At 46.0% G+C, this 26,786-nt stretch overlaps 1 protein-coding gene across 1 annotated transcript in view; it reads left to right on the top strand.

Moving 5' to 3' along the window:
* The first annotated feature begins 3,049 nt into the window (after positions 1 to 3,049).
* EIF4H (eukaryotic translation initiation factor 4H) overlaps positions 3,050 to 26,786 on the top strand; it is a 28,889-nt gene continuing 5,152 nt past the window's right edge. The window contains exons 1-4 of the mRNA XM_012449062.3: positions 3,050 to 3,153; positions 22,423 to 22,610; positions 24,464 to 24,528; positions 24,612 to 24,708. Coding sequence (XP_012304485.1) covers positions 3,095 to 3,153; positions 22,423 to 22,610; positions 24,464 to 24,528; positions 24,612 to 24,708 — 409 coding nt within the window. The 5' untranslated portion in view covers positions 3,050 to 3,094. The remainder of the gene's footprint in view (positions 3,154 to 22,422; positions 22,611 to 24,463; positions 24,529 to 24,611; positions 24,709 to 26,786) is intronic.

Raw genomic sequence — 26,786 nt, 5'->3', positions numbered from 1 at the left:
TGGAGTGCAGTGGCGCCATCTTGGCTTATTGCAACCTCTGTCCCCTGGGTGCCCCACATGAATGGGACTTCAGGCATGACCCCCATACCCATACCAACCCTCTCCCCAACCCTTCCTCCCTAACCCATGCTCAGGGGGTGATTTTTAATTTTTTTTTTTTGCAACTCAAATTGAAACATACTCCAAGATTATTTTTATTTTTTGTTTGCTTTTTGTTTTTTGGAGATGGAGTTTCACTCTTGTTGCCCAGGCTGGAGTGCAATGGTGTGATCTTGGCTCATCGAAACCTCCACCTCCCGGGTTCAAGCGATTCTCCTGCCTCAGCCTCCCAAGTAGCTGGGATTACAGGTGCCTGCCGCCACTACACTCAGCTAATTTTGTATTTTCAGTAGAGACGGGGTTTCTCCATGTTGATCAGGCTGGTCTTGAACTTCTGACCTCGGGTGATCTACCCACCTTGGTCTCCCAAAGTGCTGGGATTACAGGCATAAGCCACCACGCCCAGCCTATTTTCATTTTTTTGAGACCGGATTTCACCGTGTTGCTCAGGCTTGTCTCAAATTCCTGGGCTCAAGTGATCCGCCCACCTCAGCCTCCCAAAGTGCTGGGATTACAGGCATGAACCACCACTGTGCTGGGCCTGGGGCAAGTGTTTAAAGTCATTTTATTCCCAAATTGCTGCCTCATTCATTATCTTTAAATTCTTGGAATCAGTGATAGAGACCACAATGCATAGCAAACAAAACAAAACAAAACAAAAATAATATTAAAAAAAAAAAGGCATAGCCAATCAACAGCTCACTTTATTGTCATGTAAATTCCTGGTAAACAGTTTAGGAAACTGCCTGTCTTTTCCATTAAAAACCTACTTGTAGGCCAGGTGTGGTGGCTCAGGCCTATAATCCCAGTACTTTGGGAGGCTGAGGCCAGCGGATCAAGAGATCTAGACCATCCCAGCCAACATGGTGAAACTCTGTCTCTACTAAAATTACAAAACATTAATTGGGCATGGTGGTGCACACCTGTAATCCCAGCTACTTGGGAGGTTGAGGCCGGAGAATCGGTGAACCTGGGAGACGGAGGTTGCAGTGAGCTGAGATCGCGCCAGTGCACTCCAGCCTGGGCAACAGAGCGAGACTCCGTCTCAAAAAAAACCTACTTGTGTTGGATTCCATGGTTCAGGCCTGTAATCCCAGCGCTTTGGGAAGCTGAGGTAAGAGGAGGATTGCTTGAGGCCACGAGTTTGAGACCAGCCTGAGCAATATAGCAAGACCCTATCTCTACGAGAACAAAAATTAACTGGGTGTGGTAGCATATGCTTATGGTCTGAGCTACCTAGGAGACTGAGGCAGGAGGATCACTTAAGCCCAGGAGTTGGAGGCTGCCATGAGTTATGATGGCGCCACTGCACTCCAGCCTGGGCAACAGAGCAAGACCCTAACTCAAAAAAATCTATTTGTGGCCAGGTGAGGTGGTTCACACCTGTAATCCCAGCACTTTGGGAGGCCGAGGCGAGTGCGATCACCTGAGGCCAGAAGTTGAGGACCAGGCTGGCCAACATGGTGAAACCCCATCTTTACAAAAAATACAAAAATTAGCCAGGTCGGGTAGCGGGCCTATAATCCCAGCACTTTGGGAGCACAGGACGGGTGGATCACGAGGTCAGAAAATTGAGACCATCCTGGCTAACACAATGAAACCCCATCTCTACTAAAAATACAAAAATTAGCTGGGCATGGTGGCACACGCCTGTAGTCTCAGCTACTCAGGAGGCTGAGGCAGGAGAATCACTTGAACCCCGGAGGTGGAGGTTGCAGTGAGCCGAGAACATGCCACTGCACTCCAGCCTGGGCAAGAGTGAGACCCTGTCTCAACTACAAACAAATAAATAGTAACAAGCAAAAAATTCCATGAGGTTCTTTTTTCTTTTTGTGAGATGGAGTCTCGCTCTGTCGCCCAGGCTGGGGTGCAGTGGCACAATCTCGGCTCACTGCAACTTCTGCCTCCCAGGTTCAAGCGATTCTCCTGTATCCTGAGTAGCTGGGACTACAGATGCCCGACACCCCGCCCGGCAATTTTTTTTTTTTTTTTTTTAAGGAGGGATGGGGTTTCACCATATTGGCCACGCTGGTCTCTAACTCCTGACCTTGTGATCCACCCATGTCGGCCTCCGGAAGTGCTAGGATTACAGGCATGAGCCACCGCGCCCGGCCTATGAGATTTTTAAAGTGTGCCTAGATAATTAGGGTTTGTCACCATTGTGGCACCCACAATTACCACCATCTCAATCACAAGCCTGGAAATGTACCCGTGTAATTAATTCCCACTGCGTAACTATGTTTTGTTATTGCTAGATGATGGAATCCATATCAGTAAACAACTCTTTTTCCAAGGCAACGACTTCTGCAAAACACCGAGATGTGCCTCCTCTCTTGCTAAGTCACAGGCCACCTATCTCCTCTCAAAACACCCCAATACCCAGGCAGCGACTAAGCCCTGGAAGGCGGGATTCGCATCTGCGTCCCATCGCCTTGCACCCTCTTCCAGGGCATCCTCTTCGTGTAGCCGGTTCCTGTCTGAAGGAGGTGGCCTTTACTTGGGTGTCACCAGGGGATCACTCGCGAGGCCAAGCGGGACAGGCTTCCGCGGTCCCTGCCAGGTCTGGAGGCCAAAAGGCAAGGTCCCAGGCGAACCGGAGAGGGAGTTCCTGCCCGGCTCTGCCGACCACCTCCCGCCAACGGAGGGGAAGGCCGGCGCGCAAGAGCGGGGCGCGGCGGGGACAGGAGGCGGCCGCGCACGCAGCCCCAGGGCCAGCACATAATGGGCCGCGGTGGCAGAGCAGGCGTCCAGCAGGGGCGCCGCCGCACCACGTGGGCCTTAGAGCGCGCGGAGCCAGCAGCTGCCGGTGGGCCCAAGGCCCGGCGCTGCGCGGCGCGGCGCGGCGAGCGTCCGTGCGTGCGCGCGCGCGCGTGCGTGCGGCCGAGCGATTTGCGATCAGGCGGCGCGGCGGACAGCCCCGGCGGCGGGGCGGGGGGAGTTATATTGCGGGGTCCTTCCTCGCTCACCCTGGTTTCTCTCGGAGCGGAGACGGCAAATGGCGGACTTCGATACCTACGACGATCGGGCCTACAGCAGCTTCGGCGGCGGCAGAGGGTGAGGCGGCTGTGCGCGGGCTCCGGCGTGGGCTGGGGGGCCGGCGGGGTCGGGGCTATCAGGGAGGCGGCCGTCCTGCGCTCACCCGGGGCGTCCGGAGTCGGGGGCCCGCGCGGGGACCCGCGGAGGCCTAGGAGCGGCGCCTGGAGGGCCAGGGCCTGGAAATGGCGCGCTCGGAGAGGGGGCGGCGGCGTTTGGGCTCCGGGGGTCTTGCTCGCGAGGCGGATCCCTTCCACTGCTTCCCGCCAACGACAACGTGTAGGGTTTTGCCCTGCCTCGGCCGCGGCGGCGCAGAGTGCCCGGAGACGAGCGCCAGGTTCTAGCCCCATCCCCCCTACGGCTGGACCAGCGCGGGGCTGAGCTGCGGCGCCGGGGTGCGGGCCACACGGCCTTCCCCGCTCCTGTCCTGGCCTCTTTCGCGGACCTCTGTTGTCTGCCGGCTCTGCAGGCCCTTGGCCGCTTTGCCATGAGGCCAGCCGACTGGGGAAGGTCGGAAGGCGAGAGGCGCGATTCTCTTCCCCTTACGCGTGTGGCTGGGATTTGGCGGCTCTGGCCTGGGGTTGGTAGGACTCCCTGCGGGCGGGGAGAGACCAAGAATGACCAAATCCATCGTGGCTTCTTTGTGTTAATCTTTGTTGGGTCACAGTGCCTTGACAGGTGCTACGTGCTTTTTGGCACAATTTTATTTCCCTCTGGTTTCTCGCTCTGACCTGGAGAAGAAACCGCATTTAGCCTCGTCCTGATTGTTGTCAAATGCAGACGACTATTTGTAATTGAAACACCTTGTTTAAAAGAAACATCTTTGAATAGAGAGCTCATAGTGTTTAATTCCAGGAATCTGCACTTTTTTTTTTTTTTTAATAGTTGCCTCGTTAGATTTTAGGCTATGAACACATTGCTGTTTGGCAAGGACAAGGCTGTTTGTGTTTTCTTGCGGAAAGGATTACTTTCCCAGGATAACACCACAATAGTACACACTGAGGTGTTCAGTCTCCTGGGTTGCAGTCCAAAAGTGTCTTTGTTTGGTGAAGAATGATCACTTTTAATACCTTGGTTTGGGAACGGCTCAAACAAAAGCTTGTTTTGGTGCAGGAGTGGAGCTAATACCATTCACCATACTGTAATGTGGAAGTGTTGGGGAGGGTGGAGCTACTTGTCATTCCAAATAACATTTTATTTGCTAATAAAAGAAGAAATGTTTGGATGACATAAAATTATCGCCTTTGGGGTAGGTTTCTAGACATCACATTTGTTCTTAAGTCATTTCGAAATTTAATAACTAGGGTTTTTTTTTTTTTTTTTTCAGTTCCAAAAAACTTTCACAGAAGTACCCAGGAAAATTCTTCTTAAAGAGCGTGGTCAATTTAAGTTTTAGTTGCATTGGTACTACAACAAGGTGGCCTCGTTAAACTGAGTTTGGGGATTTAAAAAAAAAATTATTCCTTTAGGCAAATTTGCCAGATGTTCTGGTGTCAAATTTTGATATTTGGGAGTGCCTGGAACAATCAGAAGTAAATTCTCTTAAGATGCTATTCATTTCAAATATCCACAGGCAAATGAAAATATTAGCTATATGCCCAGGTGTACTCCAGAAACTGATAGAAGTTAGGTACACTGTGCCTCACTTAAACTTCCTAATAGAAAGTCTCTTTACTGTTAAGCATCTTCCATCTGACTTGCTTGCAAATTTTCTTTTTTTTCTTTTTTTTTGGGGAGAGTCTTATTCTGTCTCCCAGGCTGGAGTGCAGTGGCCTGATCTCGGCTTACTGCAACCTCTGCCTCCTGGGTTCAAGCAATTCTCTGCCTCAGCCTCCTGAGTAGCTGGGCTTACAGGCACCTGCCACCACACCTGGCTGATTTTTGTATTTTTAGTAGAGACGGGGTTTCACCATCTTGGCCAGGCTGGTCTTGAACTCCTAACCTTGTTATCACCTGCCTCGGCCTCCCAAAGTGCTGGGATTACAGGCATGAGCCACCTCCACCCGGCCGTACTTGGAATTTTCTATTTGGCTTCATATTCTTCTAAAAGTACATAAAGTATTGCTCAGCTTCCTAAAAGTAGTTTACAAAACCTGGTGAATTTATGTATTTATTTATACATGTGGTTTTTTTTTTTTGAGATGGAGTTTCACTCATTGCCCAAGCTGGAGTGCAATGGCATGATCTTGACTCACTGCAACCTCTGCGTTCTGGGTTTAAGCAGTTCTCCTGCCTCAATTTCCCAAGTAACTGGGATTACAGGCTTGTGACACCATGCCTGGCTTTTTTTTTTTTATGTGTAGTAGATAGAGGGTTTCACCATATTAGCCAGGCTGGTCTCAAACTCCTGACCTCAGGTGATCCACCCGGCTGGGTCTCCCAAAGTGCTGAGATTATAGGCGTGAGCCACTGCGTCTGGCCACATGTTTTCTTTATACATGTGTTTGGAGTGAATGGAGAAATTTCACAGGACCAGACATGGAGAGATGTAGTTTATGTAGAAGCATTTATTATTCCAGAGTTAGTGTTACTTTAATTTCATCAAATTAGTAGTTCTCAGTTACTAGGATCTCTGAAATGTAGCAGTAAGGTAGGATAGTTAAGGAGAAAAACTCTGAAACTATAATTTCAACTATTACTATTATTTTCTTTTTTTGAGATAGAGTCTTACTTTGTTGCCTTGTCTGGAGTGCAGTGGTGTGATCTCAGCTCACTGCAACCTCGCCTTCCGGGTTCAAGCGATTCTCCTGCCTCAGCCTCCCCAGTAGCTGGGACTACAGGTGCGCACCACCACGCCTGGCTAATTTTCGTATTTTTAGTAGAAACAGGGTTTCGAGGTGTTGACCAAGCTGGTCTGGAACTCCTGACCTCAGTTGATCCACCCACCTTAGCCTCCCAAAGTGCTGGGATTCCAGGCGTGGGCCTTAACTATTTTAATTACGTCTACATGAGCAGATGTCAGTGCTTTACAATGCTTAAGCATCATGGAAGATTGCCACCTATGGAAAGCAGTTTTGACACTGCTTTGTTTGGTACTTGTATGGGCACCTTTTCCTTTGTCTGAAATGCCTCAGACAGGCTAATACATCTGAACTCCAAATCACTTGGGTCATAGGTGAAAGAAATGGTGGGCTTAAAATGAACAGTTATAATCTTAAAACATAGTTTGGTAATTATACATCTTTGTAGTTGTGTTTAATAACTAGTACAGTTGTCAGGAAACAATGTGGAACCACTGTGTTTTTCTCCTGGCAGCAGCCAGGGAGAGAACCAGGGACTTCATTGTTCAGCAGGCAAATCAAAACAAAATTCCAAATGATCAGGAGTTGATTGTATCAGATCTTGAATGGACTTTGTTTTGCAGTTTGCTAAATTATCTTTCTGAGGTTCCAGTTTCTCATTTGACATTGGCAGTGAATTGCAGAGTAATACTGTTACATTTCTTTTTTTTTTTTTTTTGAGATGGAGTTTCACTCTTGTTACCCAGGCTGGAGTGCAATGGCGTGATCTCGGCTCACCGCAACCTCTGCCTCCTGGGTTCAGGCAATTCTTCTGCCTCAGCCTCCCGAGTAGCTGGGACTACAGGCGCGCACCACCACACCCAGCTAATTTTTGTATTTTTAGTAGAGACGGGGTTTCACCTTGTTGGCCAGGATGGTCTCGATCTCTTGATCTCGTGATCCGCCCGCCTCGGCCTCCCAAAGTGCTGGGATTACAGGCGTGAGCCACTGCGCCCGGCTACTGTTACATTTCTAATTGTAACAAAGGCAGTGAGTGCTTAGCAGAAAACCACTGATCTTGAGATGAGAAATCTGAGGTAGCAAGAATTGAGGTGGCTGAAATGGTGCTATCTAAAAACTGGCAAAACTCCAAATTTACTTTTTTTTTTTTTTTTTTTTGAGATGGAGTGTTTTTTTTGAACCCGGGGTTCCAGGTTCAAGCAATTCTCCTGCCTCAGCCTCCTGAGTAGCTGGGATTACAGGCATGTGCCACCACGCCCAGCTAATTTTTGTATTTTTAGTAAAGACAGAGTTTCACTGTGTTTGCCAGGATGATCTCGATCTCCTGACCTTATGATCCTCCCGCCTTGCTCTCCCAAAGTTAGGATTACAAGTGTGAGCCACCCTGCCTGGCCCAAATTTTCTTTATCAGGATTCAGTTAAGGAGTTTGGAATCTTTTTTAAATGGAAATGGGTTTCATTATGTTGCCCATGCTGGTCTTGAACCTCCTGGACTCAAGTGATCCTCCCGCCTCAGCCTCCCAAAGTGTTAGGATTGCGGGCATTAACTACCATACCTAGCCTGAGAGTTTAGAATTCTTACCTTTGAATCTTTAAGCCTGGCATCTCTGTCTAAATTTCTCAGCATATTTTATCCAAATTTTTTATGGTAGTAAAATACATATAACATAAAATGTGCCACTTTACCCATTTTTCAGTATACATTTCAGTGGTATTGAGTGTGTTTATAATGTTCAGTTGTCACCGCTGTCCATCTACTCAGTTCTTCATCTTGTGAAGCTAAAACTCTGTCCCTGCTGAACAGTAGTTCCCTGTTGCTTCCTTCCTCCAAGTCCCTGGCAACCACCATTCTACTTTCTGTCGCTAAGCAGATTTTCAGACTTCTATATCATAGGAAAGAAAGCAGTGTATAAAAACTACAGCTATTTCCACGGATACTAGGGCCTGTAAAAGTATTGAAAAGCTTATTTTCAAATGCTGTTTAACTGTCAGATGTCAAGTTGTTTGGGTTTGTTATTCTTTCTTCACTGCAAGTGTTCCATTGCTTAAATCCAAACCATTATCTGCTATGAAAAGTGTTACCAGAAATACTTGGATTTGCTAAGAGGTCTCTGCATGAGGGTTCATGCAAAAGCCCTGACTTTGGAAGAAGGCAGACCAGAGTTTATCAGTTAAGCCATGTGTTAGCTGTGTGATGTGGAGTAAGTTCCTTCACCTCTTTGAGCCTCATTTTCCCCACATAGGAGTTAGAAACATTCATTTATGGAACAGGCTCTCTTTCTGTCACCCTCAGGCTGGAGTGCAGTGGCAGGATCGTAGCTCAGTGCAGCCTCAACCTCCCTGACTCAAGCCATCCTCCCACCTCAGCCTCCCAGGTAGCTGGGACTACAGGGTGCACCACCACACCTGGCTAATTTTTGTATTTTTTATAGAGATAGAGGGTCCCCTATGTTGCCCAGCATGGTCTCAAACTCCTGGGCTCAAGGGATCCTCCTGCCTCAGCCTCCCAAAGTGCTGTGATTACAGGTGTGAGCCACAGTTCTCAGCCTACAATTTATATTGCTATTAGAAATTAAGCTTAGTGACTGGGTACAGTGACTCATGCCTGTTATCCCAGCACTTTGGGAGGCCGAAGCAGGTGGATCACTTGTGGCCAGGAGTTGGACACCACCCCGGCCAGCGTGGCAAAACCCCATCTCTACTAAAAATACAAAAATTAATGAGTGTGATGGTGCATACCTGTAATCCTAGCTACTTGGAAGGCTGAGGCAGGAGAATTGCTTGAACCAGGGAAGCAGAGGTTGCAGTGAGCTGAAATCACGCCACTACACTCCAGCCTGGGCAACAGAGCCAGACTGTCTACAAAGAAAAAAAAAGAAATTAAGCTTAGTGTTCTGGGAAGACATCACAATTTCAAGGAGTCTCTCCGGAAGCTTAGAATATACAAAGCAGACTCTTTGAGTGTCTGTCCAGGATCACACTGTAGCTGCCAGCTTCCCCTAGAAGCTGCAGGAGAGTATTTGCCTCCTGGTTGCTTTTGCACCATGTGTGCAGCTGAGTAGACCTGCGTACTGAGGCACGAAATGAGTGTGATTGGATGATTTTGATAGAACCTAATGACAGCTGTGTGTATGTCTAAGACTTCTTTTGTTTAAGTTGAATGTTCCTGTCTTCGAAGTTTTCCCATGTCTTGATTTACATGGTTTTCCGTCTTGATCAGGGCCTTCTGAAGGTGCTCTAGTATGTGGCTGCTGCACGGAAGAGGAGCCTCTGGTTCAGCGTGGCACTCCAGTACAGGGTGGGGGGGGGCGTCATCTTTGTTCTGCGCACTCTTCCCCTAGCTTTCCTGTGTACTCACATTTTTGGGGCCTTCTAAACGTCTGGCTTAATAGAAGACAACTGGTTCCTCACACCTGCATCTGTCTTCACTCTTAGGATGTGTTGCTTTGGTTGACTTCTGTGGAGAAGTTCAAGCCTTGTACAGATGAATAGTTGGAAATGGGAGGAGTAATCAGATAATTCTGGATATTCGTATTTGATTCTATACCAAAACTCAGCAAGCGGTAGTTTCTATGAAGGTTTGTTGCAACATGGAAACTGAAACCTTATCAATAAACTCTTCATACTCATACATTAAAAATTCATCATTTGGCCGAGTGTGGTGTCTCACGCCTGTAACCCCAGCACTGTGGGAGACCGAGGCAGGTGGATTACCTGAGGTCAGAAGTTCAAGACCAGCCTGGCCAACAGGGTGAAACTCCGTCTCTACTACAGGCACAAAAATTAGCCCGGCATGGTGTAAGCACCTGTAGTTCCAGCTACTTGGGAGGCTGAGGCTGTAGAATCACTAGAACCTGGAAGGTGGAGGTTGCAGTGAGCCCAGATTGCACCACTGTACATGGTACTTGGATATGGGTGAGACTCCGTATCAAAAAAAAATTAGTTTATCTTGCACTCTGACTGGATCCTTTATCAAGGCATACATTTGTAATGTGTTGGTGATTTGGAAAATACCTGTTCACTGAGTCAGGCAGAGCAATGCAGATCTTCCAAATGTTGACACATTTTGTTACATAGTGACAAAGTCATTCATTAATATCACCATAGATGTCACAAAAGTCTCTTGAGTATTGAAAGGCTGTCAGGCTTACGTTGATGGCTACAAGTTTTCTGAAACACTTGTTTTTTGCTTGAAAGCTTGAATTTTACTGTTGGCAAAAATACTGTTATTTTGACCAGGTGTGGTGGGTGGTTCACATCTGTAATCCCAACACTTTGGGAGGCCATGGCAGGAGGATCACTCTAGCCCAGGAGTTAGACACCAGTCTGGACAATATGGCAAGACCTGGTCTTCTCAAAAAATAAAATGAGCTGGATGTGGTGGTATATGCCTGTAGTCTCAGCTGCTTGGGAGGCTGAGGCTGGAGGATCACTTGAGTCCTGGAGGTTGAGGCTGCAGTGAGCTGTGATTGCACCACTGCACTCAAGTCTGGGCAACAGAGCAAGACCCTATCTCAAAACAAACAAACAAAAAACAAGTAGTGTTGTTTTACTTCAAGCAACAGACTAACTTCATGTTTTAAAAACTGATACTCGCATCTGAATAACCGTGGTTTGTTGTCACTTCCTTCAGGTGAAAAATTCTGTTCTGTGGACAGAACAGCTAGTTCAGCTTGTGTAGCTCAGCCGCTTCTCCTGGAGCAGCCATCATGCTTTTGTATGCAGCAGAAGTGCCGTGTTTCATAACATAGGGTATTCAAAAGTGGGTCACGATTCATTTTTACTGCTTTACCAAGGATATTCCTAATTGAAGCTGTGATTTTTCTTCCTATTTTAAATACTTCAAGTGCGTGGTGGAAAAGCATGAGTAATGCAGTTTGGTGCCCCTGCCTTGGTTTGTATTAATACAAGGACCTGTTGTGAGATCAGTATAGGTCTTTGCTTTATAAATGTGGAATATTGTGAACCATTGTGGGAACCATAGTTTAAGGCATCAGCACACTGCAGCCTGTGAAGGAGGAGGTAATAGTTGGGATGGCCGGGCTCTGAAACTTCATCTTAGGAGGAAGAGCTCAGCAGCTTTAGTGTAGATGACCTTGGAAAGAAGCCTTAGCAGCAGTGATACATCAGCTCTTAAGCCTCTGGGACTGCTGAATGGAAGAAAGGTGTAGCCCTCGAGGGCAGAAAAGAACCAAAGGATTACATCTTGGCACTCTTCAGAGACTGCAAAAATGTAAAGAACTGCTACTTGAGCTAAATAATTTTTTAAAAATAGAGACAGGGTCTCACTGTGTTGCCCAGGCTAGTCTCAAACTCCTGGGCTCAAGCAGCCCTCCTGCCTTGGCCTCCCAAAGTACTTACGGGTGTGAGCCACTGTGCCCGTCGCTGAATAATATTTTGTTAATGGAATAATATCAGTGGGTCTAGATTGGGCTGGAATTTTCTAGTCCTTCACTTCCCTAACATTTAAAAGTTAATCTTAACATTTTCATATGTAAACAAAGGTAGAGACTAGTATTTGGAACTCTCATGTAGTCATTATTTACTGTGATAAATATACATAACAATTGACTATTTCAACCTTTTTCCTTTTCTTTTCTATCCAAGCTGAAGTGTAGTGGCACAATCATAGCTCAGTATAACCTCAAAATAGCCTGACTGGTGTCTTTTTTTTTTTTTTTTTTGAGATGGAATCTTGCTCTGTTGCCCAGGCTGGAATGCAGTGTGCAGTGGCATGATCTCAGCTCACTACAACCTCTGCCTCCTGGGTTCAAGAAATTCTTCTGCCTCAGCTTCCCCAGTGGCTAGGACTACAGGCATGTGCCACCACTCCCGGCTAATTTTTGTATTTTTAGTAGAGACTGAGTTTCACTGTGTTAGCCAGGATGGTCTTGATCTCCTAACCTTGTGATCTGCCTGCCTTGGCCTCCTGAGTAGCTGGGATTACAGGCACCCGCTACCACATCTCACTATTTTTTTTTTTTATTTTTTTATTTTTAGTAGAGACGGGGTTTCATCATGTTGGCCAGGCTGGTTTTGAACTCCTGACCTTAAGTGATCTGCCCACCTCAGCCTCCCAAAGTGCTTGGATTACAGACTTGAGACACCATGCATTCCCAGCCCTGGCTAGTTTTTTTGTAGAAATGGGGTCTCCCTTTGTTACCTAAGCTGGTCTTGGACTAGCCTCAAGGGATACTCCTGCCTGCCTTGACCTCCCAAAGTGCAGAGATTGCGAGCATGAGCCACCACGCCTAGCCTCAACCATTTTTAAGTGTATGATTTAGTGGCATGGAGTACCTTCATAGTGTTGTGTGACTGTTGCCACTATCTAGTTTCAGAACCTTTTCATAATCCAAACAGAAACTCTGTACCCATTAAACAACTCCATTCCTTTCCCACTTCTAACCACAAACATTTTGGCTATTTCTGTTACATCTATCTTCCCTACTTTTGGGTGGAGGTGTGGGCTAGGATAATTTAAGGCTAAACCTAGCTACTTATCATTCTATCTTAAATACTTTTTATTTTTTAAAATTTTAATCCTCATCTTTGTGATAGTAAATATTAGTACTTTAAAACAATTTTTTTGTTTTTATTTTATTTTATTTTTTTTTGAGATGGAGTTTCACTCTTGTTACCCAGGCTGGAGTGCAATGGTGCAATCTCAGCTCACCGCAACCTCCGCCTCATGGGTTCAGGCAATTCTGCCTCAGCCTCCTGAGTAGCTGGGATTACAGGCACGCGCCACCATGCCCAGCAAATTTTTTTGTATTTTTAGTAGAGACGGGGTTTCACCATGTTGACCAGGATGGTCTCGATCTCTTGACCTCATGATCCACCCACCTCGGCCTCCCAGAGTGCTGGGATTACAGGCGTGAGCCACCGCGCCCGGCCTGTTTTTAATTTTTATGACTACCCTAGTAGATGTATCTTATATTACCTTTTTTTTTGAAATGGAGTCTCGCTCTGTCACCTAGGCTGGAGTGCAGTGGTGCAATTTCGGCTCACTGCAGCCTTCACTTCCTGGGTTCAAGCGATTCTCCTGCCTCAGCCTCCTGAGTAGCTGGGATTACAGGCACCTGCCACTGTGCCCGGCTAACATTTGTATTTTTAGTAGAGACAGGGTTTCACCATCTTGGCCAGACTGGTCTTGAACTCCTGACCTTGTGATCCACCCACCTTGGCCTCCTAAAGTGCTGAGTTTACAGGTAATGAGCCACCACACCTGCCCTCTTCATACTTGAGTATGTTTCTAACAGATAAGGGCTTAGTTTTCTTTTCTTTAACTGACAGTTTTCCCATTACCCAGTGTTCAGTTTTTCCCAGTTTTTGCAAAGATTGCTTTGTGTAGTTGGATTGTTTGAATATGCAAAATGTATCACAGAAAAATGTAGAAAATGTAAAACATGAACCAAAGCATGATATAGTAGCCTTTCCTGTATACCCATTGCCTATTCTTTGTTTTTAAGTGAACTCTATCCCTCTCACTCCCTCCCACATACTTCTGGATTACTTTGAAGCAAATGTATGTTATCATCATCTAGAAGTACTTCAGCATGCATTTCAAAGGGAAAAATCTTTGTAAAAAAATATGATCACAACATCATCACATCTGAAAAATGGATCATTTGTTAATAATACCAGTAGTCCAGTACATGTTTTTATTCCTTTGTCCTGCCTACTAAATTTCCTTTTTTTTTTGAGACAGGGTTTTGCTTTGTTGCCTTGGCTGGGAGCAGTGGCAACATCATGGCTCACTGCAGTTGATCTCTAGGGCTTCAGGCATTTGTGCTTCAGCCACCAGAGTAGCTGGAACTACAGGTGCACGCCACCATGCCCGGCTCATTTTTGTATATTTTGTAGAGATGGGCCTTGCTATTTTGCCTAGGCTGGTCTTGAACTCCTGGCCTCAAGCAATCTGCCTGCCTCAGTCTCTCAAAGTGTTGGGATTACCGGCGTGAACCACCGTGAACCTCTTGCTCTTTTTAAAGCAAGAGGAGGTTCCCAGGTACTTTTTAATACATTTAGTTCTTTTTTTTTGAGACGGGAGTTTTCGCTCTTGTTACCCAGGCTGGAGTGCAATGGCGCAATCTCGGCTCACCGCAACCTCCGCTTCATGGGTTCAGGCAATTCTCCTGCTTTAGCCTCCCGAGTAGCTGGGATTACAGGCATGCCCCACCATGCCCAGCTAATTTTTTGTATTTTTAGTAGAGACGGGGTTTCACCATGTTGACCAGGATGGTCTCGATCTCTTGACCTTGTGATCCACCCGCCTCAGCCTCCCAAAGTGCTGGGATTACAGGCGTGAGCCACCGTGCCCGGCCCTCTCTTTTTTTTTTTTTTTGCAAAATGATGTCTTTATAATTAAGCAAACAGCAGAAGACCTATGCAAGTTGCTTCTTTCTTTGTGGAGAAGTTGGCAGGATAACTGGAATCCTAGGAGCTCCTCTGTGTTCAGTCCGAGAGGCAGAAAAAAAAAAGAATAAGGAAAGTAACTGGGTAAAAGAAGTAGAACTACACACTCTAGGAGACGACGTAGAGACACTTGCCAAGTCCTGAGTTCAGAATTTTGTTTTTGAGATGAATATAAAAGCACCCAAATGTCAAGGAAAATGTTCTTCCTGTGATAAGGAATCTCGCACGGTCCAGTAGATGCACTCGCCTCCCGGGGGCTGGCCGGACTGGCCTGCCCCAGGCCCAGAGGCCAGTTCACAGCGGCATGCCTCACTCCACCATATTCACAGCTTCCATACCTTTAGTTCTTATAAGCATCATGTGTGAAATAGCTATAAATTAAGATAAATTTGATCTTAGCAAAGTATTAATGTTAGGTATTGATATATAGAAGTGTATTTTAGCGCAAGTAAGTTAGATCTTAAATTATTTTTCAAATATTAAGTGAGGAAGAGAAGAACTGTTAGCTATGACTCTGAGTGCCTTTGAATTCTAGGTTTTATTTTATTTATTTATTTATTTATTTATTTAAGATGGAGTTTCACCATGATGGCCAGGCTGGTCTTGAACTCCTGACCTCAGGTGATCCACCCACCTCGGCCTCCCAAAGTGTTAGGATTACAGGCGTGAGCCACCGCGCCAGGCCGAATTCTAGGTTTTAAATGGAGATCTGTTTATGGCATTTTATAGTTACCTACATAATTTTTAATAGGTTGTAAACATCTTAAACTGTGTAATTGTGAGTTATATGTAGATCATTATCAAATCCTCCATTGCAGAAAATCATGTCACAAAATGACTGGGAGCTGATAGTATGTGGAATGTCAAATCTCAAGCATTTTTTATTTATTAAGAGACAGGCTCTTACTATGTTGCCCAGGCTGGCCTCAAACTCCTGGACTCAAATGATCCTCCCGTCTTACAGCCTCTGGAATAAGTAACTGAGTTTACAGGCACATCCTCACACATTCAAAAAGATCATGCAAACCATGGCCTGCATGGTGAGAGGCCAAAGCAGGAGTATCACTGGAGGCCAGTTTTGAGACCAGCCTGGGCAACATAGTGAGACTCTGTCTCAATGAAAAGATTTTTGAAAAATGTCTAACCATGTAAAACAAAAGTTCCCTAGTGTTCACTGTCCATCTGTCCATCTAGAATAAGGCTTTGCAAATGCCTGTCATGTCCTATAGGTGAATAATCAAATCAGTTTAATGGGTACCTGACAAGCATTTTTAAAAATGAAATAGGCTGGGCGTGGTGGCTCATGCCTGTAATCCCAGCAGTTTGGGAGGCCAAAGCAGGCAGATCACCTGAGGTCAGGAGTTCAAGACCAGCCTGGCCAATGTGGCAAAACCCCATCTCTACTGAAAAATACAGAAATTAGCCGGGCATGGTGGTAGGCACCTGTAATCCCAGGTACTCAGGAGGCTGAGGCAGGGAGAATTGCTTGAACCCAGAGGCAGAGATTGCAGTGATCCAAGATCATGCCACTGCACTCCAGCCTGGGCAACAGAACGAGACTCTGTTTTAGTTAATACACATACATGTGTATTATGTATGCATATATATTAGGTGATAATGTACTAGGTATTTTTTGTCAGTACCAAAAAAGCTGGAAAAACATTTATGTACCTAATCTCTACTCACTGCAACCTTTGCCTCCCGGGTTCAAGCGATTCTCTTGCCTCAGCCTCCCAAGTAGCTGGGACTACAGGTGCGGGCCACCATGCCCAGCTAAGTTGTGTATTTTTAGAAGAGATGGGGTTTCACCATGTTGGCCAGGATGGTCTCGATCTCTTAACCTCATGACCTACGTGCCTCTACCTCCCAAAGTGCTGGGATTATAGGCGTGAACCTCTACGCCCAGGCCTACATTGGTTTCTGTTATAGTTAGCCTCTCTTAGTCTCCTTTGACACCTACAGATCTTTTCTGGTTCATCATCCTAAGGGTTCAGTATTGGCCCCATCTGCTGTCTGGAAGTGGAGTCCCACTTGTGTTGCTGTGTTGTGGGGTATATCCTGCTCCCAACTGCTCCACCCAGGAGAGACTTCTCATTGCTGTCTCCTGGAGTTTCTGCAGACCTTTGCTTGTGATACGATTTATCCTTTCCAAATTATCAGCTCCTTGAGGGCAGAAACTGGGTCTTAGGTTTGTGTCTTGTATACACTCTGCTCCTCCCTTCGTAGACATGCAGATACGTGGTTGATGTGAGTAAGGAAAAGTGATTTGCCTGTGAAGGATATTAGTCACACTTGGAGCCAAAAGTGGGATTTTCTGAATCACTGAGGCTGTAATTTACTACTTTAATCTTCATAATCCATAGACTGTCCTTAACGGCAGGAGAAAGGATCAGTGCTCAGTAGTGGCAGGGAGTTTGCAGCACAGACCTTGACTTCAGGTGTCTGTTCTGGATTGGCACGCTCTGCTGATGTGTTTCCTGTTTTATATGCACTCCTGCTGGCCCAGTATAGCCTCAAGCCTGTTGCTCTACCCAGGAACATTTTAGAACTGTTGTTAAACTTTTGTATACCACTTGGTACTTATGAAATATTTTTATGATCGGTTTTAAACTTTATAAAATTAGGATTTGAAATATAAAATAACAGACGAGAAAATGTAGGTACAGAGGCAGTTGGGCAGAGGTCCTACATCAAGCTAGCTAAGGTTGTCGGGTGAATCTGTTCTCTTATGTGGTACTGACCTACGTAGGAATGTACTGAATTTCATAAAACACAGCTTATTTGTTTTTATTTATTTATTTTGAGACAGAGTCTCACTCTTTCGCCCAGGCTGGAATGCAATGGCACAGTCTCGGCTCACTGCAACCTCTGCCTCCTGGGTTCAAGCAATTCTTCTGCCTCAGCCTTCCAAGTAGCTGGGACTACAGGTGCGCACCACCATACCTGGCTAATTTTGTATTTTTAGTAGAGGCAGGGTTTTACCATATGGCCAGGCTAGTCTCAAACTCCTGACCTTGTGATCCACCCGCCTCAGCCTCCCAAAGTGCTGGGATTACAGGCGTGAGCCACCGCGCGCCCAGCCTAACACGGTTTATTTGCTTAAATAGTAGTCCCCTCAAACTTGAATCTAGTGAAAGAAAGGTGTCAGAGATTTTGGCTCAGTTTCTGACATTTGATTTTGTAGATTTGGGTAACAGATTTGTGTTGTCCTATGTGATGTATACTCTGGGGTTTGTCTTAGTCACCCTTGTGTCTCAAGTGACTGTCACACAGTGGACGCTTCAGTGCTAGCTTGATTAAAGTCACATCGCCCAGCTGCGCTGCCCCCTAGTGATTCCATTGCATGGGATAACAAGGTAACAAGTGCTTAAGTCCTGTGAAAGGGAGACTACATCTGGTAGGGTATGGGAACATTAGGACTAGTTAGTTACTTATTGAAAAGTCTAGAGTATTAAGCCACTGGTGGGGGTGTGAGGCACGAGTGAGTTGAACAAATTGGTGGCCTTTGGTGTATCTTTGCTCCAGAATTATGTCATCAGTTAGCTGTTAGGTGCTGCCATTTAGTATGTGCTCACTTTTCAAAAATGGTTTGCCCCACACCAGATTTTCCTATCTTCTCCAAAGCCAGAGCCACCTTCCCATCCTAGTGAATTTTTAGTAGTGCCCCATCGTCTTCTGGCATTCAGTTGGGCTTCCTGTGCTCTGCCAGGGGTCAAGTCTGGCCTGATCTCAGTTCCACAGTTGTTCTGCTCTGTACGTTTGAGCACATTTAGCAAGCCTTTGCACCTTCATTCTCCTTGCTCAGCAGCTACATCAAACACCCGAGAGTTTATCATCTCTCTTCATCCTCACCCTTACCTTAAGTTTTTAAAAAAATGGTATCTGGTTAATTTAGTTTTTATGTATATGTTATACATTTATACACACACACATACTGCATGTATACACAGGTTTTATATGCCCTACACAGTTGTGAGCTACTTACACACAAGGGAATCTTTTAACATCATTAAGCATCACTAGATGTTTAATGTTGAGTAATGAATTTAAAGTTTGTTTTTTTTTAACCTTCACCCTCGGTTTTCCACATGTTTATACTGTATCTTTTTTTTTTCCCTCCCCTCTTTTGAGATGGAGTCTTGCTCTATAGCCTGGGCTGGAGTGCAGTGGCACAATCTCGGCTTGCTGCAACCTCCACCTCCCAGGTTCAAGCGATCCTCCCACCTCAGCCTCCAAAGTAGCTGGGATTACAAGTGTAATGCCACCACACCCGGCTAATTTTCGTGTTTTTAGTAGAGACAGAGTTTCACCATATTGGCCAGGCTGGTCTTGAACTTCTGGCCTCAAGTGATCACCCACCTCGACCTCCCAAAGTGCTGGGATTACAGGCGTGGGCCACTGTGCCTGGCCTTTTTTTCTTTTCTTTTTTTTTCTTCAGTTGGAGACAGTCTCCCTCTGTCACCCAGGCTCACAGCAGCATTAACCTCCTGGGTTCAGGTGATCTTCCCACCTTAGCCTCCCAGGTAGCTGGGAATATAAGTGTGGGCCACCACACACAGCTGAGAGTGTGTGAGTGTGTGGTGTGTGTATGTATGTGTGTGTGTGTATTTTTATTTTATTTTTTTATTTTGAGACGGAGTCTTTCTCTGTTGCCAGGCTGGAGTGCAGTGGTGTGATCTCAGCTCACTGCAACCTCTGCCTCCTGGGTTCAAGCTATTCTGCCTCAGCCTCACCAGTAGCTGGGACTACAGGTACGCGCCATCATGCCCAGCTGATTTTTCTATTTTTAGTAGAGATGGCATTTCACCATGTTGGTTAGGATGGTCTTGATCTCTTGACCTCATGATCCACCTGCCTCAGCCTACCAAAGTGCTGGGATTATAGGCATGAGCCACCACGCCCAGCCAATTTTTTATATTTTTTTTATGGAGATGGGGTCTTACTATGTTGCCCAGGCTGGTCTCAAACTCCTGGCCTTAAGGGATCCTCCTGCCTCAGCCTCCCAAACTGTTGGGATTACAGGCATGAGCCACCGGGGCCCGGCCTTATACTGTATCTCTTCTTTTGCTTTTGTATTTTGAGACAGAGCGTTGCTCTGTTACCAGGCTGGAGTACAGGCGCAATCTTGGCTAACTGCAACCTCCACCTCCCGGGTTCAAGCAATTCTCCTGCATCAGCATCCTAAGTAGCTGGGATTAGTGCACCACCACACCCAGATAATTTATTGTATTTTTGGTAGAGATAGGGTTTTGCCATTTTGGCCAGGCTTGTCTCGAATTCCTGACCTCAGGTGATCTACACATCTCAGCCTCCCAAAGTTCTGGAATTACAGGCTTGAGCTATGGCGCCCAGCCTGTATCTCATGTATTTATTATCCAGTCCTAAATAGTATCTTATTGAAAATATTTTAGGATTTATGGTCTTGGAGATAGCAACGATAGAGTACTATTGGCAAAGGTTACTGAAATGCAAAATAAGTTGCATTTACTAGATCTGGAAAGGTGGGAGAAGTGGGCAAGTAGAATGCAGTTCTCTTGTAAACCTCTTTTCTGGTGGTCTTAGAACAGAATGTGGAACTTCCTACTGGGAAGTGTCAGGTTTCTGAATTATGAAACTTAAAACTTTTTTTTTTTTTTTTTTTTTTTTTTTTTTTGAGATGGAGTTTCGCTCTTGTTACCCAGGCTGGAGTGCAATGGCGCGATCTCGGCTCACCGCAACCTCCGCCTCCTGGGTTCAGGCAATTCTCCTTCCTCAGCCTCCTGAGTAGCTGGGATTACAGGCACGCGCCACCATACCCAGCTAATTTTTGTATTTTTAGTAGAGACGGGGTTTCACCATGTTGACCAGGATGGTCTCGATCTCTTGACCTCGTGATCCACCTGCCTCGGCCTCCCAAAGTGCCGGAATTACAGGCGTGAGCCACCGTGCCCGGCCACTTAAAACTTTTTTACCATCAAAGAATCATTACAGCTTGGTCAACGCATCTTCATAAAAATGCTTTGGTGAGTAATACTTGTTCGCTATTTGAGACACTTGGAATTTATCTTCTGGAGGAAGTGGAGTTTCCATTATGATGTTTCTAGCAGTATATGGATGAAAGACCAGGTTGCTCTCTAAGATGGGTATTAATATTTCCCTGCAAGGAGGGTGACATTGAGCAGGTCTTTGATTGTCGTGAAGGATCTAATTTATTTAAACGCATTTCCTGTTTAGGAAAAAACAGCTGGCTGCCAGCACAGTATTTTTGGAGCAAACAGGAAATGAGTTAAATGTCTGTTTCAAAAACATATCACTCCCTTAATTTTTTTTCCTCCTGAGTTTTCCAAACGTTTTATTTTGAAAATTTTCAAGTCTACAATAAGGTTGAAATAATGGTAGAGTTGGATGACGCTAGTGGATGCAGAAGTGACTGCTGTGCCTTGTTTGCTGAATGCTTGTCTGTGTACCTGCACACGTGCCCTTTATGGTGACCTGCTGGAAAACAAATGTTGGCTGTCTTGGCACTTCACTCCTAACGACTTTAAGTCTCTCCTGGGGCATCCTTATGGCAGTATCATTTTGATATAATCTATGTATACTATATTTTGATTTCTTTCTTTTTTTTTTTTTTGAGATGGAGTTTCACTCTTGTTGCCCAGGCTGGAGTGCAGTGGTGCGATCTTGGCTCTCTGCAACTTCTGCCTCCTGGGGTCAAGTGATTCTCCTGCCTCAGCCTCCCAAGTAGCTGGTATTACAGGTGCACACCACTACGCCCAGCTAATTTTGTATTTTTAGTAGAGATGGGGTTTCTCCATGTTAGGCTGATCTCAAACTCCTGACCTCAGGTGATCTACCCACCGCGGCCTCCCAAAGTACTATGTTAGGATTAACTCAGTTTTACAAATAAAATAAAGCTTAGAGAAATTGAATAACTTCTCAAGGTCATATGCTAGTAAGTGACAGGCTGGATTTAAACAGAGACCTATGCAAGGTACTTGATATAACTGAGGAAGTGACATCGAGGTTTGAATGGATTGGTAATGCACACCACGTATTTCAGGACCCTGTGAAGTATCGCATGAGAGTGTTACGTACATGAGTGCTTGCTGTGTAACATCGAAAATTTGTATTAGGACATTGTTTTTTGTTTTTTTGGGTTTTTTTTTGAGATGGAATTTTTGCTCTTGTTGCCCAGGCTGGAGTGCAGTGGCACGATCTTGGCTCACTACAACCTCCGCCTCCCAGGTTCAAGCGATTCTCCTGCCTCAGCTTCCCGAGTAGCTGGGATTACACACATGCACCACCATGCCCAGCTAATTTTGTATTTAAAGTAGAGACGGGGTTTCGCCATGTTGGACAGGCTGGTTTCGAACTCCTGACCTCAAGTGATCCATCCGCCTCGGCCTCCCAAAGTACTGGGATTACAGGCATGAGCCACCATGCCTGGCCGTATTAGGACATTCTTATGCCTATAGTCGGGCAGTAAGGAGAAATCATTTCATTATGTGTGAATGTGTTAAGCAGCTTCAGTAATCCTTCCTCTGAGTCCAGCATTACTTCTAGACAATCCCTTTCTGTATTTCTTAGCGCCACAGTGTGTGAAGGAGGGTATTTGCTTAGGTTTTAGGGTGTAAATACTGCAGATAGCAGATTCTGAGTGAATAGGAGAGAAGCAGCTGTCTTAGGAAGGTATGTTATGTTTGGGCTGGGCATGATGGCTCACGCTCCAGCACTTTGGGAGGCCAAGGCAGCCAGGTTACCTGAGGTCAGGAGTTCGAGACCAGCCTGGCCAATATGGTGAAACCTTGTCTCTAGTAAAAATACAAAAAGTAGCCAGTCATGGTGGAGCATGCCTGTAATCTCAGTTACTCAGGAGGCTGAGCCAGGAGAATCTCTTGAATCAAGACAGAGGTTGCAGGAGCTGAGATCACGCCACTGCAGTCGAGCCTGGGTGACAGAGAGATAGTTCATCTTACAGATTTTTTTCTTTTTCTTTTTTTGTTCTTTCTCAGGCCATTCTCCGTAACAGTCTTATGGTGCATTCGAGCAGAGTGCCTCACTGGGGCGCTGGCCAGGCGGCTCAGTGGAAGACGACTTGACTTGGTTTGCTTGTTTACTCTGGGCACACTTGAGTCCTGTCTCTCTCCCCTTCTAGGTCCCGTGGCAGTGCTGGTGGCCATGGTTCCCGTAGCCAGAAGGAGTTGCCCACAGAGCCCCCCTACACAGCATACGTAGGAAATCTACCTTTTAATACGGTTCAGGGTGACATAGATGCAATCTTTAAGGATCTCAGCATAAGGAGTGTACGACTAGTCAGAGACAAAGACACAGATAAATTTAAAGGTGAGTTTGGGGGATTCTTATTGGATATGACTGTAAAGGGTGGAGGAGGATGGGAACGGGTTCTGAATAAAAACAGATCAGTGAACCAGAGCCTCTGATCAGGAAAGTGTTTTAAACATTTGCCTGGTCTAAGTAGCCAAAAGAAATGTAGCTCTTCAACTCAGGTCTTCAGTTCACTTAGGGGAAAACGTTTTGTACACGATGTAGTTTGTGAAATGTGTGGCATTCGCCCAGGTTCGTGGGCCTCACCTCTGCAGCAGTCCTGTCTCTGCCAGTAATGGAGCTCCCCAGGAGAGAGGAACAGAGCCGAGAACTCCGAGGCACATGTCACCTGGAATGCTGGGTAGATTTTTCTTGGTAGTGCAGGCATCCAGTCATTACAAAATCCAGAAGAGAGGCAGCCAGTGTTGTCAGTGTGTGTTCGTACATTTGGAGAGTGTGCTTGGGAGGGCTGGCTGAGGGTTCAGAGGTGGTGCGTCTGTGGGGTGCGGGAGCAGAGAGGAAGAGGAAGAAGGGATCCAAGCGCATCCTACCTCCAGGGCTTCCTGAAGGAAGTGTGCTTGGTATTTAAGTGTGTGATGCTGGGTCCTGGGATGTTTGGTCCACATGATCCACCCAGAAGCACATCTGTGACAGGTACGGAGTGACTTGTGGTGGGGAGCTGTGCCAGCAGTAGAGAAGGCCTTGCTGACCTGGGAGGTTTTGTGTGTCGGTGGCATTCTTAATCTTTTTGACTTCAGAATCTGAAGCCACATGGAGTATGTAGTCAAACAGTGAAAGCAGATATGTCAGTTACACTTGTGGAAGTAAGCTCCACCAGTTTGCTTGCTAGCAGGCATTAGGAATTAAACTTTGGGTAGAAATGCGTGGGTGAGCCTAGCCTTTGGGCTGGGTCAGTCGCCGCAGGCTTTGGAGTTTGGCTCATAGAAGACCGTCTTCACTTGCGCAGCTCTAGAGGATGAGGTTCATGATGGGGCTCCTGCTGCCTCTGTCAAGTCAGGGTAGTGTTCTCCATTATTCCCAAAGTTGAGCCCACTTAGGGAAGAAAGCTGAGGGACATCCCTCCAGCCAAGGCAGTTGGCTTTACACACAGTTAGTGAACAGGGCAAGTTTGGACTCAGGCCTTCAAAGCATTTGCGGTCTAGTGGCTTCGAAGATGAAGTGTGATGATGGAGTTATGCACAGGGCAAAGATGCTGGGGAGTGGGGATGCAGGGTGCAGTGTGAGCATCTGGGGAGTCATCCACCTAGATTTAGACCCCAGGCAGCAAGGAAGGGGCAGTGTGAGAATCTGACATCAGAGACATGGGTTGTCAGTAACACGTACTTGAACCCAGGCCATCTGTCATTTCATTAACATTCAGAGAAGCACGCCCTGGTTGCTGAAGGTAGGTTTTTAGCTTTGTGAAGCAAATTTGCTATCAACTACCTGAGTAGTAAGTTAAACGGGCACTTTAAGCCTCTTCTTCAAAGCATTTTAGGATATCAAATTTGAAATCTGAAATCTAATCCTCACTTAGATTAAATAGTCATTCAGAAGTCAAAACAGCTGCCAATGGCCTGATGAAGGTTTTAATATTATGGTTAAAACATTCAAGAAGAAAGCTTTCTAGAAACGCAGCTGCTGTTTCAGTGCATGTTCAGTTAGCATTTTCTGACTGATTATAATCGAGAGGGAGGAGTGCCAGTCAGTTCTGTCTACTGAAAGTAAAATGTACTCCTTCAGGCTCTCCTAGCCTACTATCATCTAGACAGCAGAGTGGTAGTTGTGCTGTAGAGAAATAGTACGAACAGGATCCTCCCACATCTTTAACCCAGAATTACTTGAGGAAATCGTGGTCTTGTCTTTTCCAGGATTCTGCTATGTAGAATTCGATGAAGTGGATTCCCTTAAGGAAGCCTTGACATACGATGGTGCAGTAAGTATCCTCAGTTTCTCTGCCATAGCAGCTGAGATTCTTTTCTTTGCCAGTACTTAACACTATTTTCCCCTTATTATTAGCTGTTGGGCGATCGGTCACTTCGTGTGGACATTGCAGAAGGCAGAAAACAAGATAAAGGTGGCTTTGGATTCAGAAAAGGTGGACCAGATGACAGAGGTGATTGGTTCTTCTAAAGCTGAACTTCATACAGACTTGCAGTATGCCTACCAGTTACAACTCTTGAATGTTCCTAGTGGAACTCGATTATCTCATAGGTGTGATAGGTTCTTGCCGGCTCTTAGAAGGTTGCCTAAAATCCTAGAAAGAACGGCTGATGCTTCTGCAAGCCTGGTTTTTTTTTTTCTGTTGGAAGCAAAAACTCTTAGAATGATTTCATTGACCCTCCCATCACATTGACTTGTATGTCTTCCAAATGAATTTTTCCATGTTTGTGCAGCAAGGTAATGACACTTCCTCAACTTTATCTTTTTTGTGTATCCTCAGGAATGGGTAGCTCCTGAGAATCTAGAGGTGGATGGGATTCCCGGGATGACTTCAATTCCGGTATCAGTATTTAAAGTATCACCACCTAACTTTTCCTAGGGGGCCTTGCTGCTGTTGTCTGTTTCTTGTGAGTAGCCCGCCTGGTGGGACTGCTTCTTCCGTTCCTTTAACAAACAAACTCTCCTGGAAGGTGCCCAGGCAAGCAAGTAAGCCTCGGTGGGGGCAGGCCTTGAAGGCTCCACACTGTGGGCAGGTGAGACCCATGCTCCTTTGTGGTCACCTGTGTTCACCTGCAGTTCTTTAGATGCACCAGGCCTGGGCCCTTGGTCTCTCTCAGCAGTTTTTCTCAGACTCTAGCCCGGGGAACTCCTTGGTGGTTTCGTGGATGGCACCAAGAGAAGTACACTGTTCCTTCCAGAAAACAGGATAGAGGTTTGGGCTCTCATACGTGGTGAAAGGTAGTCCTGATGGCCTATTTTTTTTCCTTGGAGGATTGGAGGTCCAATCCCTTGAGAGTGGACATGTCCCACGTCGCTGTTAGCTTTCTTAGCCAACCCCGGGCAGACCAGCTGGTGTCACAGCGCAAAGTACCACTCCCCGCACCAGGCCTCTGCTCTGCAGGGTGATTTGCAGCATTTTTTTCATCTCTACTTTTTGTTTTTTTATTACAAAAGTGTAAAATATTTTATGTTTACATGATAAAAACGTCAGTATTGTAATACAGAAAGATAGGGAAAGAAAAACAAATTTGTTTTCTTCCCTACAAACTTGGGATATACTCATACTCTGCACCCTCCCCCCATCAAAACAAAACTGGTGTACAGTCACGGGTAAGTGCGGGAGGGACTGGTGCGCGCTGTCTTGTGAGTCTGAGATTTTTAAAAACTCAGCTTTGGCTAAACAGATGACTGATGATCTGTTGACTAATACAGTTCTTAAAAGTCCTGTAGCCAGTCAGAAATGAGCTTATTCATAAAAGTGCAGTATGGTCCAGTCAGTCTGTAATTTTATGTATAAGCTAGTCTCTGACTGAAACCTGCAGCAGCTGTCTCAGAGCTGGCCGGCAGCTTGGGAACGGCCTTTCACCTGCCAGTGTGGTGCTCGTAGGTGCTGTAGAAGTCACCCGGGTACTTACGTCTTCCGACCCGTGGCCTCGCTTGGCTGCTAGCTCTCAAGCAGAGACACAATGAACACAGCCCTGGCCTTGCCGCCCCCAGTTCCAGTGGGAACTGCAGTGTTTTGGTGACATCTCAAACCCAACGTGGGCTCACTTGACGGAGTTATGGCTGATTTGAGGCATTATACGTTATTTGCAAGAATAGATCTTTTTTACTTTTTAATAAGATGGTGCTATTTTTTTTTTTTTTTTTTGAGGCGGAGTTTCACTGTTGTTACCCAGACTGGAGTGCAATGGCACGATCCCAGCTCACCGCAACCTCCGCCTCCTGGGTTCAAGCACTTCTCCTGCCTCAGCCTCCTGAGTAGCTGGGATTACAGGCACGCGCCACCATGCCCAGCTAATTTTTGTATTTTTAGTAGAGACAGGGTTTCACCTTGTTGACCGGGATGGTCTTTTTTTTTTTTTTTTTTTTTTTTTTTTTTTTTTTTTTTTGAGACGGAGTTTCGCTCTTGTTACCCAGGCTGGAGTGCAATGGCACGATCTCGGCTCACCGCAACCTCCGTCTCCTGGGTTCAGGCAATTCTCCTGCCTCAGCCTCCTGAGTAGCTGGGATTACAGGCACGCGCCACCA

Source organism: Aotus nancymaae, unplaced genomic scaffold (assembly GCF_030222135.1).
Source record: "Aotus nancymaae isolate 86718 unplaced genomic scaffold, 86718_ANA_hifiasm-v0.15.2.pri h1tg000012l, whole genome shotgun sequence".
Taxonomy (NCBI): domain Eukaryota; kingdom Metazoa; phylum Chordata; class Mammalia; order Primates; family Aotidae; genus Aotus; species Aotus nancymaae.
This window is presented reverse-complemented; position numbering and strand designations above follow the sequence as displayed.